Source organism: Molothrus ater, chromosome 2 (genome assembly GCF_012460135.2).
Source record: "Molothrus ater isolate BHLD 08-10-18 breed brown headed cowbird chromosome 2, BPBGC_Mater_1.1, whole genome shotgun sequence".
NCBI lineage: Eukaryota > Metazoa > Chordata > Aves > Passeriformes > Icteridae > Molothrus > Molothrus ater.
Window position 1 is genome coordinate 31,940,398 of NC_050479.2, and position 15,608 is coordinate 31,956,005.

The following is a 15,608-nucleotide window of genomic DNA, read 5'->3' on the forward strand; positions in this document are numbered from 1 at the left end:
ACCTTGTGATGCAGACCTTCATCACATTGTGACTGAACTTCAAATAGGCTAGCACTCTTAAGTGGAATGGACTATTTATTTTCAGATATCTAAACTAGTGTTTTAACAGAACACAGTCTAGAACACTGAAGTTTTCCAATACAGAAAGCAATCTTCTTAGCTGAGAAATTAAAATTTAAAAAATCCTGCAAGCAATCTAGTCCATGAACTCAATCTCAAGAACCTCCAAATTCAGTTGTTTTCTGGGAAACAATACTGCACCAAATCTATGGATGCCAATATAGGCACTTTCTTCCTGCCATTGAGATTTCATGATTTAAACAAGGTACTATTCCATTTAAAGAATCTCCATAAGGTCTGGCTATATCCAAGACACAGAAATACACTAATCATTGTTATCTTTCATTCAACTATCATTCCTGTAAATTCATGTTCTCATACTTGCAATCTGACATACTGCAGCACATAACTACAGCTGTTTGCATTCCTGTCCACAGCTGGAGATTTCCTAGGTTTTTCAAAACTTGCAAAAAGAAGGATCTTAAACCCACAATTAAGCAACTATACACACAGTAAAATAGGAACTCATTCAAAATGGAAAACTCTTTTACTAGATTTCCTGAAAAGGAACAGAAAACAGGTTTTGGAAAAAACATAACTCTATTTACTGAAAATGCACTATGATAGCTTGCTGAATGCTACTTGTGCAAGAAACAAGCTTGATTATTACTGTTCAATGCACTCATTCAACAAAAAAGAATATCTGATGATTCTTCAGAGAAAAATAAGAGACCAGGGAAAAAAGAGGCTGCTTATTTTCCTTCTCAGGTATCATACACGGCAAACTCTTCAGTAACAGATTATGTCTTCAGGACAGGAGAAGACAACACAGGGTCATGGGTTGTCTAGTCTGGAGAAAAGGAGGTTTGGAGGTGATCTCACTGCTCTCTACAACCACCTGAAAGGAGGCTGTAGCCATGTAGGGGTCAGACTCCTCCCAGGCAACCAGAGACAGAACAGGAGGAAATGGCCTCAAGCTGAGCCGGGGAGATTCAGGTTGGATATTCAGAAAAAAACCATCATGTGGTTAAGTACTGTAACAGCCTCCCTAGGGAAGAGGTGACATCACCATCACAAATTGAGTACATGAACAACTCTGTGATATGGCTTAGTGGGCATGGTGGCACATGGCTGAAGGTAGGAGTTGGTGATCTTGGAGGTCTTTTCCAACCGTAACGACTTCATGATGGCACAAAGGAATGCAGGGAAGAATCTATCAAAGATAACATCAAGTTTTTCCTCAAAGAGTACATGAAGAGTTTTTGAAGTAGGCAAACTTTCTCCTCAATAAAAGAAACTATAGAAAAATTACTTTTATAAAAAATCTACAAGCAGACTTTCAGTTTAATTACACAGAATTACTCTGTGGTAAAAGTCACAAAGTGAATCAAAGAATTCTTCAGTTTTTTATTCCACCTGTGAAGCATCCTCCTCAAGAAGGGCCATAAAAGATGATCAGAAGGACAAAGCACCTCTCCTACAAAGACAGGCTGGGAGAGTTGGGGCTGCTCATCCTGAAGAAGAGAAGGCTGAGGTGACCTTAGAGCACCTTCCAGTACCCAAAACAGGCTACAATAGAGGTGGAGAGGGACTTTTCACAAGGTCATTTAGTACTAGGATGAGAAAGAAAGGGCTTTAAACTGAAAGAGGGAAGGTTTAGATGAGATATTAGGAAGGAATTCCTTATTGATAGGATAGTGAGGGACAGGAACCCAGCCCATGGCAGAAGGATGGAACTAGCTTATCTTCAAGGTCCCTTCCAACCCAAACCATTCCATGATTGAGCTGTTCGATATTAAAAACTATCTCACTTTAGTTTCATTTCCTCTGTATGAGAAAAATAATTGGAAAAAAATAACATGGTTTGTATTTGATCTTTTTTACATTAAAATGTTACTATTCTTATGAAAAGTATCACAAATCTTATGATTAAAGTCTGTTTTAAACTTTTAGAAAATGCTTACCTTTTCTGTTGATATGAACTGAGGCCTAAAGTTGTCTCAGTCTGTAAAAGAAAAAAAAAATTAAGTTTAAGAGGCCAACAGCATTATACCACCAGCAAGAAAAAAACCCCAACTTAACAACCTGGCAACTGCAACAAGTGAGTAAATCAGAGCTTGAAAACAAAAAGGAGAAGCTCTGACCTGAGCAGAAAATGTAAATTGGCTTTTTCCAATTAGAGAAATTAAGTTTGGCCTTAGACAAGAATTGTAGTAGTAATGCCCACAAACTACAAAACAAGCAGCAACTTAACAACCTAAAAACTGAGAGAAGAAAAAAGTCTAGGAAATGATAACACTGTATGGAGCAAAAGAAAAGCCTAGCATAGATAGATGTAAGAAACAAACTACAAGGAAAAGCATATAAAACAAGAAATAGTCCGCCAACTACCTCATTGATGTAATTTACCACCTAGAAAACAAAGAAGGCTATAATCTCTATTTGACTAGGAAACACCATCTCCTCCTTCTCTGCTAATGATCTTCTAGCCTCTATTATTCATACCCTTCCTTCCACTCTGCTGGACATTTCAGTTAATTACCTGCAAACAAGGAGGTTAGGTTGTCTAGGGACTCCCAATTAGTTTACTCTTGCCTAAGAAACACCAACTGGATTAGAAGCCTGTGTATGCAGCGTCCTTCTAATACTGCTAATGTTAAAGCACACCACACTTGGAAAACTTCTGTCTTCCCACAGGATTTGGAGATCAAACTGAGGATTTTAGTTGTCCTCTTAAAGACATTTCATGGCCAACCAGAATACTTATCTCCTGAGAGTGGGGGAAAAAGCTCACAGGTCTGATGAAGTCCATAGTGCACCTTGACCAGTTCACCTCTAGTACAACGATGTCATTTGTTTGCAAGGGGACTGCAAACCTGTATCTCATTTCAGAACTAAAAATCAAGTCCCTTTTGCTGGACACTTCACTTACTTCTATTTCAGCTAAAAATTACACTTTGTATCTTTTTTTTAAGCTAGAAGTATTTTAAATAGTTTCTTAAAAATTGTCTTTACTTAAAATATAGATTCTTTTATTAGAGGAATTTGATTTTGCTATTTGGAGACACTTTTTGGAAACTTTATAATTATTCCTATTAAATCACTGAGTCTACAAATATTAATGTTTGATTCATGTCAAGGATCAATTCTGGATTGTAAATCTAAGTAGCATTCCAGATTTAAAATGAAGTTATTTGGTTACTCACCCTCCAGTTCACATCAAACTAAAGAAAGCTGGAAGTGTATTATTTACCATCATAAAACAAAGCTAATCCTTTTGTAACTTGAGATTTATTTGCAATTTTGAAAGGCAATACAGAGTATTCTTTAGTTTTGGTTTTTTTTTTTTTTTTTTGTTTACAACCTCTGATATAGGGAGTCAGACTGCCTTGCTGAAGTAATATTGCAGGAAAGGGTTCACATGAAATTACACTTTATAGTACAGAATAATCAGTGGAGTTTTTACTCAGTGAAGAAAAGACTAAAAAACAAGCAAAGGTGTTTTATACTATGCTATTGTAATTCGAAAGTCAGCAAGCTTTTCTTTAAATATACCTTCTATGTTAGTACTGTAATTAGGAAACCAGTCAATATCTTAATCTTCATTTAAACACCATTAATTTACTGAATAGAAAAAAAAGCTTACACATCTTTCCATGTTTTCCTAGCTAAGGTATATTACTCATATACTGATAAGCTTTAGTTCAGCTTCTTAACTTCTGATGCCACATTCCTTTTTCTATTTCCTGTAAGATACAGGTAAATACTTACTACTCTGAAACAATTTACAACAGGCTATAAGAGAAATTAAATTAAAATGAAGAAGGAAGACATTTAAAATCAGTTTTAGTTAAGTGATGAATGCTTAAGGTACAAAATGTTTTCTATCTAACACTTTCTAGCAAGTACTGCTAATTAACAAGTTAATTAGCTCTGAAATCTAAAGAAATTAAACACAAAAAGGCAGATCTCTTCCTTCCACACCTTATATTTTCCTCAGACTGGAAAGACATAGGCAAACCTTCCAGTTTCAAGTTGCCACACATTATTTTCTCAATTCAACCATGAGAAAACTCATGGCTTGAGATAAGGACAGTGAGTATATGACTTCTGTGACAGCACGTGTCTGGGAAGGTTTAGGTTCAATATTAGGAAAGGGTTCTTCACCCAGAGGGTGGTTTAGCACAAAAACAGGCATTTAAGAAGTGTTTGGACAATGCTCTGAAGCACATGGTGTGAATCTTGGGGCTGTCCAGTGCAGGGCCAAGAGTTTGACTCGTTGATCCTTGTGGTCCCCTCCAACTCAGAATATTCTGAGATTATGATTCCGTGATTGCTTTATTTTGCTTTACCTACTAATGTGTCTTTATCTTATTCCACAAGTTTTCTCACTTTTACTCCTCAGATTCCCTTCCCCCATCCCATCTCATGGGGGAAACAGAGCAAGCAGCTGTGTGAGGCTGAGCTTCCAGCTGGAGTTAAACCACAACTGGACTTGCCCTGTAAAATTAACAGATATACAAAACTGTATATAAAAGCTTGTAATCCTTACCAATGTCCTTTAAAGCACACGAATCACAAAAATCAAATAAAACATTTTTCTATCAACAATGAAAGGTTTTTTCTTTCAAAACATAACTAAAGCACATAATTAAGTTACCAGCAGCTACCTGACAGTCCGATGATGGAACTAACAGGTTCAGATCCTATGACAGGGCAACTAAAATAGCTATTACCAGCACTGCCCCATCCTTGACAACTAGCTTTGGCTCTAACAAGACAGCACATTCTATTAAGTATTTAATAATTTCACACAGAAAGTTGTTAGTTATATGTACTCTTAAGCATCATAATTGGCTGTCAATATTACTAATATTAGACTCAGTCCAAGATTCCACCCAGGCCAACTTTTAGACAGAGGGCAATGGAGATCAAATTAAATTCCAGAAAAAAATGCAGAAAGAAATGGAAATACTCATATCTGAAAAAAAGTGCAACTACTACATTGCCATGTTGTAGTTAACTGCTGGGAGTTGAATTATCTGACTGCACATCCAAGGTTTTCCCCTATGTTCTGAAACTACTGATTTGCTATGAAAATATTAAGTCGAATATCTGTAGATCAGGTTTAAAATCATAAATCACTCTGCTAAGACTGGTATTTCTGAGAAATATTTAAGAGCAAAAATCCACCAAAGATTCATGCTTACAAGAAAAAGCCTGGTTTTTGCTCTCAGATGTCCATTAAACACAAGCAATATTATAAATTCATTTTAATTACACTTTCTGTTTTTTGAGCAAGACCTGCTTGCTTTTTACTCTGTTTGATTGTTTTTGTGTGTATTTTGTTGTGTGGACTTCACTGGGGTTTTTAAAGTTCATTTTTTGGATCAGTGTCAATCAAGAGCAAAGAAATAGCATACCAACTTCAGCAACTACAGCATCATGGAACTAAACCAAAAATAAATCTCATGTGGCAGTTTCTATAATTACCACTCTTTTTTATTACACATCAATCTTTCAAGTCATGCAGTAAACAAAAACATACAACTATGTTCAGTTACAAGTCCTAAACACTTTTTTTTTAAAAAAAATTGATCTCCAGGTATAATTGTGGACCTATTGTACTGCAATCTGGCCTGCTATTTTTCCTCTGTGACTGCAGAAAACTGTCAGGAACTAAAGCCATGTACCTGATCAATCCACTATTTATTGTATAGGCTTTGCTTAATACTGTTGGTTTATCAGGTAAAGAGAAACATAAGTATGCTCTTTAAAATATTGACATGCACAGATCAGGAAGTATGATGCATGTGTACACTATTAATATTTCAAGACATATAATAAGATAAATTACAGGAAAAAAAACCCTTCAGTTGGATTAATTTCCCAATCCAAATCCCTAACAACAAAACCTAAGGTCAGCACAAAAGGAACAGAAGAAATATACAACTGAGTGGGGGAAAAGCGAGAAAGGGAAAAATCACCCCTTTTACCAGTACTGGGCATTTATGATCCTTCCACCCAACAGGCTGTGTTCAAGACTTGAAGAAAGATGATTCTTTTTTAATTCATTTTTTTTTAATTTAAAGACAGAAGATAACATTTAGGCTGTTGCTCTTAACAGTATCATGTCTTAATTTAATCTCTTATGTAACCCCAGTAGGATTAAACTATAAATCAAGGGATTTCAGTATAAAGATCTCGAGAAAACTTGCACAAAGTGAGCTAGAAAATTTGAAGGCAGTCAGCCAACACCATGATTTCAAGACTTAGGAACAGTTTCTCTCCATAGGGTTATATTCTCAAGACAGATTTCATGGAGAATCTGTACCTCAAAGTACACTTTTAAAGACTCAGTATAATTGTGGAAGACACCAGACAATAATCTTGCATACATGGAGAATCAAAATCAATACCTTACAGCCTGAAGGCCATCTCTAAAGAAATACCCATGGTTGTTAACCTCAGCCAGAACATAAAAACAAAAAATCCCACTAAACAAACAAACAGCCACAACCACCAAGTTAATTTTAATGTCTCACAATTTGTTATAATAGCTATTCTTCACTTCTTGATAAGAGGTCATATTACCTAGCACTACATTCAGTCATCTAAACATAGGCATCTGCTGCCACTTGAGATAAATGTCCTAGGGCAGCCTGCCTGCTCCCAGACTGACATCCAGAAGGACACAGTTTCTCCTACACCCTGTGCCACATCTGCCAGGTCCATGCAGATGCCCAGGACATCTCAAATAGCACTGGTTACCTATGTTTAAGCAGCTAAGCTAGAGATCAGAAATCTTCAACAAGGACATTTGGGGCAATGCAAGGAGGCAGACCCTCTTGGGGTTCAAGAGCAGGGATATCCAACACCAATTATATTTATTTAATATTAACAAAATTCTCAACAACCAAAGTTTTCTATATTCATACATAATAGAGTTGCCACACCAATATAAAAGACTGTTGCAGTCCTAAAGATTCAGGACATTTTACATCTCGCTATTTCATAGTAAGGCTGGTCTGGTTCCTTCTTGTAGAAGAGGTATGTGCTGCTTGCAACTAAATGTTGAGAGATAGCTACAAAAGTGATACATAAATGACAGCTTAAATCTTCATTGCTCTTAAATCTTCATGAGCTCTATGCTAATAATTATTATAATTAAAATAAACTTAATTAATGAGTTATATCTTGCTTAAGATAATGAAAAAACGAATGCTGTAATCTGAAAGGTAGCTGAAAGTGGACTGAAGCCTTTCTTGCCCTGGTCTTTCATGACCCAAACTCACATAAGGAAACAAAAACCTCATCACTTCACTGTAGCTGATGCAACACATGCTGTTGACACTGGCTTTACAACAGTCACTCCTGGGCACCAATTATTTTTAATCTAAAGCCTGGGGATGGCAACTCTTCCAGTACAAGAAGCAGAAGAACTTCAGCTGCTCACAAGCCACGGCAATGAACTAGGATGGCTCTTACTCTGTTATAAAGTCACATACATGGGAAAGAAAGCTCCAGAGGCCATCTAGTCAGCTGCTGCTCAGTGGAGGTCTCCTAAGTGCAGGTGAGCTTTGCAGCATCATGTTTTGGGTATCTCAAAAGATAGAAATTCGACTTCTTTTAATAAACTGGTCCAGTGTTTGAACATCCTCAAGTTTAAAAGTATTTTTTTTCTTGCATGGGAATCTGTGTCCAAGGCTTCTCATCCTTCCACAGCACAGAGGAAAATCTGGTTCGTGTTAATTCAAAAATCAGTTTTCCTCTTGGTCTTTTCTCCTAATAGCTGAAAAAAATATAACCTAACATGAGAAGCCTTTCAGCCCCTTACCATCCTGTATTACTCTGCTGTGCCTGCTCCAGTATGTCAGTGCCTTCCTCACATTGGGTAGCCCGGACTGGACACAATACTCAGCTGCAGTCTCACAGGAGGGGGCAAAATCACGCCCTTTATCTTCTGGGTCCACGTTTGTTCACAAGTCAGAAGGCTGGCAGTTGTCTTTGCTACAACAGCACATGGACAACTTATGTTCAACCTGTTCTCTTCCAGAACCCCCCCCATGTCTTTTCTGCAGTGCTGCTGCCATGGCCCAGCCCATCCTGTTGTTCCCTCTCAGGTGCAGGCCTTGCATTTGTTTGAGCTGAATGCCATGAGGTTCCTGTCAGCCTGCTGAAAGCCCTCTGAACAGCAGCCTTCCTTTCAGTGTAACAGCTACTTTGGCCAATTTGCTATCATCTCTAAACTCACTGAGGGTACTCTCCATGCCACCAACCAGGCTGCTAAAGACAGCACTGAGCAATGCTGCCCTCAGTTCCAAGCTCCATCACAGGTAACCAACTGCCAGCTGAACTCTGTCCTGTAGAATACACCCATCAAGGTCAATGGTCCAGCCACTTTACTGCCCACCTGCAAGCCTGTATTCTTAACACTTGGGCTACAGAAATATCAATGGAGATCACATCAAATCTCTTTAAAAATTATTTTTATACAATATGAAAATTAATGAATGAATTAATGAATATAAAATATGAAAAAATGGATTTACACAGACTATGAAAATTTGAGGTAATTAAAAAATATGCTTAGACTTTACACCCTGAAAACACTAGTGCTGATACACCAGAACTGAAAGCTTGCCACTAGTGTTAAAAGAATTCTTTGCTGCACTATTGAGAATGAAGTAGAGATCATGCAGAAAATAGTAAACTTCCATCAGTAAGAGACCAATACAGCTGAGTCCTACAAAGGTAATTCGGTTCCATGTCTTCAGAACCCACTGCAAGTCATATTAAGATCCTGTCTCTTTGTCACAGAAGACCAATTCTCACTATCAGTCTCTGTAACAAGCAGTTTACAGCAATTTATGAACAAAGACAGCAAATATGTATTAAGTATATATAAGCACATAGGCTTTCTTTATTCCCAGTATTTCAGCTATTCTGCAAACCAGTAATTATCAGTAAAATAATTTCTAGGAATTTACCTGTAAAAAATGGCTGCAAACACTTATGATTATTGCGGCAGATTCATGTTAAGATAATTTGAAAAGTCTTACCGCTTTCCTTTCTCATTTTAGCAATACACTACTTTAAAAATACTACTACATAAGCAGAAGTACTTTCCAAACAGTCTGAATTAAAAAAAAAAAAAAATTTAATAACTCTATAAAATAGTGGTCCCAACTACACTGTCCAGAAGAATATTAGATACCCAAGGCAAAAGCTCTAATAACAAATAGAAGGACCAGGGAAAGTCATTTATTAACTAAAAAAAAAAGAAAAAAAATAGAAAAGAAAAGAAATCTTTGCTCTGAAAAATAAATTTTCCTTTACCATTCATTTTTCAAAGTAACGTCCTCAAAAAGTGAGCTAGTATATTGGCTTAACATGAAAGGACAAATTATTAAAAGTAACAGTTGTAGTTTATTTCAGCTCTCCTAATTGTTGCAGATGACATCACTGTCAGAGACATGAAGCATCTGTCAGGTCTGGACAAGGGTTCAAATAATCACGACGACACATGGAGGGGACAGCCTACACCGACGTAGCAAAGTTCAGCTGAAGGAGAGCCTAAAGGTAAAACTGGGAAGGGAATAACTGATAGCACACTAAAGAAAACAATGTGCTTGGAAAGCACAGTGAAATACAAACTATATGAGCAAACAAAATGCTCTCAAAAACTTACTCATTTTGGCATTACTAAAACAAGCGTTACTAGACAGGGAAGGAACTACTCTGTCCTCTCTCTCAGCACAAGGTCTCAAATAAATGCTACACTTTCAGTAATGACAAATAAAAATCCAGTAAATTGAGTGTTGTAAAAAACTTGCATGAAGAAGCTACAGGTAGATTTCAGCACAAAAGTATCATGATGAAGAGGTAAAACAACCTAACAAAAAACTCAAGTGTACACATGCCCTTGAGAAGAAAGCAGCAGCAAAACCAGCTTAGGCATGAAACTTCTGTACTTCTCTACATGTTTTAAGAGCAGAAGAGTCAAGCACCTGCCAGGCATAGCCCATCTACACACAACACCACCTGAAAAATGAATATATGATCTCCCAAGGTCCTTTACAATCAACCAAGTCTATGACTCTGAAGTGACAAACAATTATACAGACATCTGCAAACCACCTGCTATTGAAAAAAAAACCCCAAACCCTACATTGTATTTACATTAATACTATTCTTACCCTATATTCGGGATCTAAATGAATTATTTGAAGAGTTCAAAAAGCTGAGCTCTTAAAGGACCAATTCATGTGAATAGAGAGAAATAAGAAATTCCCTCGTTATTTTAATTTAATCCAAAGGCAAAACTAGCATAAGTTTATTTAGATATAAACCTTTAATCTGAACACATATGCTAAAGAATATAATTTTCACTTTTCTCAGAAGGTTGAACTACACAGTATAGCACTTTCTAAACCACAAACTCTAAGTCCACACCCAGAGAGTACAGTCTCTACTTTTGCTAGTTATCCAGTAGCATGAGCTCATGAAATTTCCATTGTCAGTTTATTTTTACCAATGAAATGCTTTTCTACTTAAATATTTAAAGATTTATTCTCTTTCAATAAATAGTGGTTTTCAGTCAGACTGGTCAAACCAAACTTTTCAACACATTCATTTTTTACAATGGAATTCCTGAAGTGTGATTGAAAGACATAAGGAGTATTTTACAAACAGTATATACTACAAATTAGTACAAAAAACCAGTATCAATAGGGTTCATACTAACTGGAAGGAAGTGGCAGGAATCCCTAAAATATAATTATTCAAGGCATTTGATTTACTTTACTTGTAAAGCAACTTTCAAACAAGAAAAATCTTGCTTCCACTCTAAAGATATCAGCATCTTGGAAGAAGTGGAGATAAACCAAGACTGGAGATGTCTTTGATACCTCAATCATTATTAATCACTGTACTGAATTGGTTGTTTTTTATATTAAAAAAAAAACCCCAAATCATTTGTTTGAAGGTGACAAAACAGACAATACTGATTTACCACTACATCATAGCATTTGTAATGAACAACAGCCATTTGTGAAAGCTTATGGAAAGGTCGAAAGAGAAACAGTCAGTGACATCACAGTAGGTTTAAAACTTTAGTAAACTGCTGTTCACAAGACATAAGTCTAGTTTCACAACAGTGTAATTGCCTTTTTTTTTTAATTCCAGGAAGCAGTCACAAGATGTCACCATATTAATATCTACATGAAAATACCCAAATAATTTGTAAGCTAGAGAAAACAATATATGCTATCCTTTGCATTAAAAGGAAGTGGTTTCACTTATGTAGGTATGTTTGGCTTAAGAGTCACAACCATAACATAAAACATACAAACCACTTATCAGAAGCTTTGTCTCACTTGTTTTCTTTTAAATAAAACATTCAGCAACATATTAAGGGAAGTGGCAGCCCAATGCAGAATTGCTTGGATTTGTCCCACCATAATAATATTTCTACATCTTGCAATGGTTAGTATAATTAACAATTCTTTTACTTTCCCATCTTGATATTACTTATTGAGTGGCTCACAGCAGTACCATTACTTTCTAGTCTAAGAACTAGTGGTTAATATAGTGCTAAAATAAGTAAGATCATTACAGATTTTAATGATTAATTTGAACTAGCTTAAAAAAATAAACCTGGTGATAAAGGAACACTTAAACTACAGATGAGTGAATGCAACTACCCATCATCTATCATCTTTACCCTAAACACTGGGCCAATGATATATGTTGATTTTATTAAACCAAATGTGTTCTAGTAGAGTATGTAAAAGAAAATAAACTGAGTCTTTTGGGTTTTTTCCTTCTATTTGTGGTGATATGTGGGATCTTCAAGCAAGTTAAAGAAATATTCACAGTTGAAAGCTTTAATAATTGAAACTGTAACCACTATATGGAAAACTTCTACCACTCTACTCTACACATCCAAACATAAACCTATACACAGATATCTACTATGAGAATATGTTTAGCACATGACAGCTGAACAACTGGCTAATGAAGAACCTGAGGCTTTTTTGTTTGCCTGTTTGGTAGGGTGTTTGGGTTTGGGAGGTTTTTTTGAGGGGTTTGTAGTGGGGGTTTCTTATTTGTTTTTAACAGCAATGTTGCCTGTAACCAGCTTACATAATTTTGGAGTATCTTACTCTTGGACATTACAGTCTTAACATCCACAGAAGCATATTCCTGAGTTACATTAAGGACCAAGGATTGAAGAAAGAAAAAAACTAACCTAAACAACTTAGAAGGCAGGGAAAAAACAAAAAAGGCAACATCATAAATCTGAAATGTGTAATATGTTGATGCATATATTGACTTTTCTCAACTACACAGGAGATAGGAATTATAAATCAAGCACTGGTAACTCCTCTTTTTTTAATATTTTTTTAACTCCTCTCTTTTTTTTAATGTAAAAAACAACCAATTCAGTACAGTGATTAATTATGATTGAGGTATCAAAGACATCTCCAGTCTTGGTTTATCTCCACTTCTCCCAAGATGCTGGAGGAGTAACTCCTCTGCTCCCTTTCAAGTAGTAGACTATCACCATCAAGGAATTTTAACAAAAATATTCCCAACATACATGCAATCCACAAAATAAATGCATATGAAATCCTAGTCAATAGAACTTCACACCTATGCAGCTCTAGTATCAAGCCAGATTGCTATGTATGTCATCCTAGCTACTACCACCATCTCAAAATTTCAGCATATATTCTTTAAAATTAACTTTTTTCCTGTTTTGACTCAGACCAAAAAGAGAACTGACAGGAATGGCAACATCATACATGAAAAACAACTATTTGCAACAGTAATTACTTCACTGCAGTAATTACAATTTCTTTAAACCCAGTGGTAACTTGGTTCCAAGAACTGTCTTTAGGTTTGGGAATGTTGCAACACTTGCAGTTCCAGCAGATTACATAGCCAATTGCATCTCAACTCTAGATCAAGATGAGCCTTAAACACAAAGTATCCTCCAATTTTTCTGAGAAAGAGAGAAGAACCTGTGAGAGCACCTGTGGTAATACCCACGAGTTTTCCCAACACAAAATATCAAGGAACCAGAACCTCTGGCCACACTGAAGCATACTATTGAAAGTAACTAGAAAGTTCAAAGGTTCTGTGAACTTGAGCTTAATGCTTGCTTGTTTTCAGAACTAAACAAACCCATGAGTTCAAAAAGCAGCTATCAAAAAGATGCAACATTGCTGGATCAGACGATTTACTCAGACTACATACCTGCAATAGGTCTCCTTCATCAAAACGTAGCATTTCTATTATGCCATCCGACTGGATAAAAGCTGCAAAGAAAAACAAAAAACTAAGTAATGTAACAAAAACCCATTTTGTTACTAAATCAGAAAAACAAATTAAACATCTTAATTTTGTAGACAGAGCTATGACAAACCAAAATAATGATGTATAATCTACCAAAATAACAAACACAAATCTGTGACACTAACTTTGCTTGAGAAGCACCACACTTGGCAAATCAGTCTTTTACCTTAAAAATGCTAAACTCCAAAGGGAACAACTTCTTCTAGGGTCTCAAAAAAGAGTGACTGTACCAAACCAACTCCATACTTCATCAAAATGACAGGCTGGGTACCTGAACAAGTAAGTTTAATACATCTAAGCCCACAAAGAGTTCAGACACAAACAGAATTTCTGTATCATTTACACACCAATAATCTTTAGTGTACATCTGGAAAGCCTCCTTCACACTGCAGCCTAATCCTTGGCACGGCAACAATCCACTCCATCTTGACAGGAACATATTAAAATTTGAAACAATTTAGAAGTGTTTGTACCATAAGGCTAAACTCCATGAAAAGTTCATGCCTCAGTCAAGTTTGGGATCCTCAAACACTCCACTCATTTCCTCTACATGTTTGGTCAGGCAATTGTTTTTCAATTCCTCTTAAATGTAGGGAATGCAACTTTCTTCTAAAGACAAAGAATAAGGGCATTGCCCTTCCTATAAATATCATAATCTATACAAGAATGAGTACAATTTAAAGAGGAAAGAAAAGATCAAAGAGTTCTATATTTTTCCCCAAAAATCTACTCACATACACACACACACACAAAGGAGGTCTTTAGAATAAAATGGAGCAGCAATCTCAAATGAGTAAATTGTATTAAAAAAAAAAAAGTTCTGTAAATAACTCTTCCTCTACCCTATGTCCTTTTTCCATGACTGTCTTTACCATGTACTAGATGAAGTAGAGACTGGTAACATTCCTGTCTTTCCACAAAGAGGAACAACTTCTACAGGAAGAAATTAAAGATTTCCCAGTGCACAGAAGTACACTGTTTGCTTCTGGAAGATGAATTTTGAATCCCAGTCTGAAAAAGGACACTTAGACCTTTATTTCCCACTTTGAAGCTTTGTTTATTATGACATCACCAACAATGCCACTCTACGATCCTTTAAACAAAAAAAATGTCAGTACTTTTAGAAAACGAAAAGCACTCTTGGTAGACAGGAGTAAAGGCACCTACCACATGGAGAAACATTAGCTTTGACATATATTTTTCCCAAACATTTCCTCACTGGCTGCTTTGGTGACACCTCACTCAGTACCCAAAACTCACTGTGCTACTTAACATATCACTGTTTGCAAACCCCATTCTGCATCCCTGACTTCCTCACACATTTCGATACCTTCACCTTAAAGGCACAAGCTCCACGACCTTGCTTTCATATGACCCAAAGTAAAAATTAATATAAGACAAAGATTGCTGCTATTGTCTCTAAGTCTCTTTTAGTATGCAAAAACCCTGAAACAAATTTAAAAGATCTCCAAATAACAAAGTTTTATACAATTACTTTTCAAGCTACCATACCACACAACTCTAACATGCACAGGCTGAGAAAGCCCAGCTCAGGTGGAGTGTGAGAATCACCACAGAGAAGAAAGGGGGAGCTCATAAACAACACATGTCCTGCAATATTTACACTGACACTGCAATACGTTCAGTGCCATGAGAAGTCCTAGTCAGTAGTGTCAGCAATAAGTTAGTATTTTTTTGTGTGTGCTTATTGCTATTACCTTAATGTTACCCAAAACAAACAAAAATCGATCCTTGATCCAAGAATCAGGAGTTTGGTCAATCATTTATACTGAAGAGCTATACAGAACATAGGGCAAGAGATTTAAAAAAAAAAAACAACAAAAACCAAACAAACCAAAACAGCACTTGAAGAGCTGTTACAAAATCAAGTCCTACAGTTTATGAAATTTTGGGCTTTTAAAACTTAAATTACTGGAATAGGTCTGCCAGTTTAAAGTTTAATGTCAGAACAAAGAACAAGTGAATTCTTCTTAATTTATCTGGCAATATATATGATGCAAGACATTCATTTCATGGTTTAATTTTGGTTTTAAAATCACTGAAAAAAAGGCTAAGTGTATTGCAGTGTCAAATGAAGCTTTGACACGTTAGGTTAAAATGCAGAGTATGACAGTTAATCATGATTTCACAGAAGTGTCATGCTTATCCTCTGCACAAGAACCCCA

The 15,608-nt window shown here is 36.1% G+C and overlaps 1 protein-coding gene across 1 annotated transcript in view; it reads right to left on the minus strand.

Annotated features, from left to right (window-relative positions):
• The window catches only part of TMEM131 (transmembrane protein 131), a 93,228-nt gene that overhangs the window by 60,202 nt on the left and 17,418 nt on the right, over positions 1 to 15,608 (minus strand). The window contains exons 2-3 of the mRNA XM_036379145.2: positions 13,324 to 13,385; positions 2,025 to 2,065 (exon numbers count right to left, since the gene is read on the minus strand). Of these exons, the coding sequence (XP_036235038.2) occupies positions 2,025 to 2,065; positions 13,324 to 13,385 (103 nt within the window). The remainder of the gene's footprint in view (positions 1 to 2,024; positions 2,066 to 13,323; positions 13,386 to 15,608) is intronic.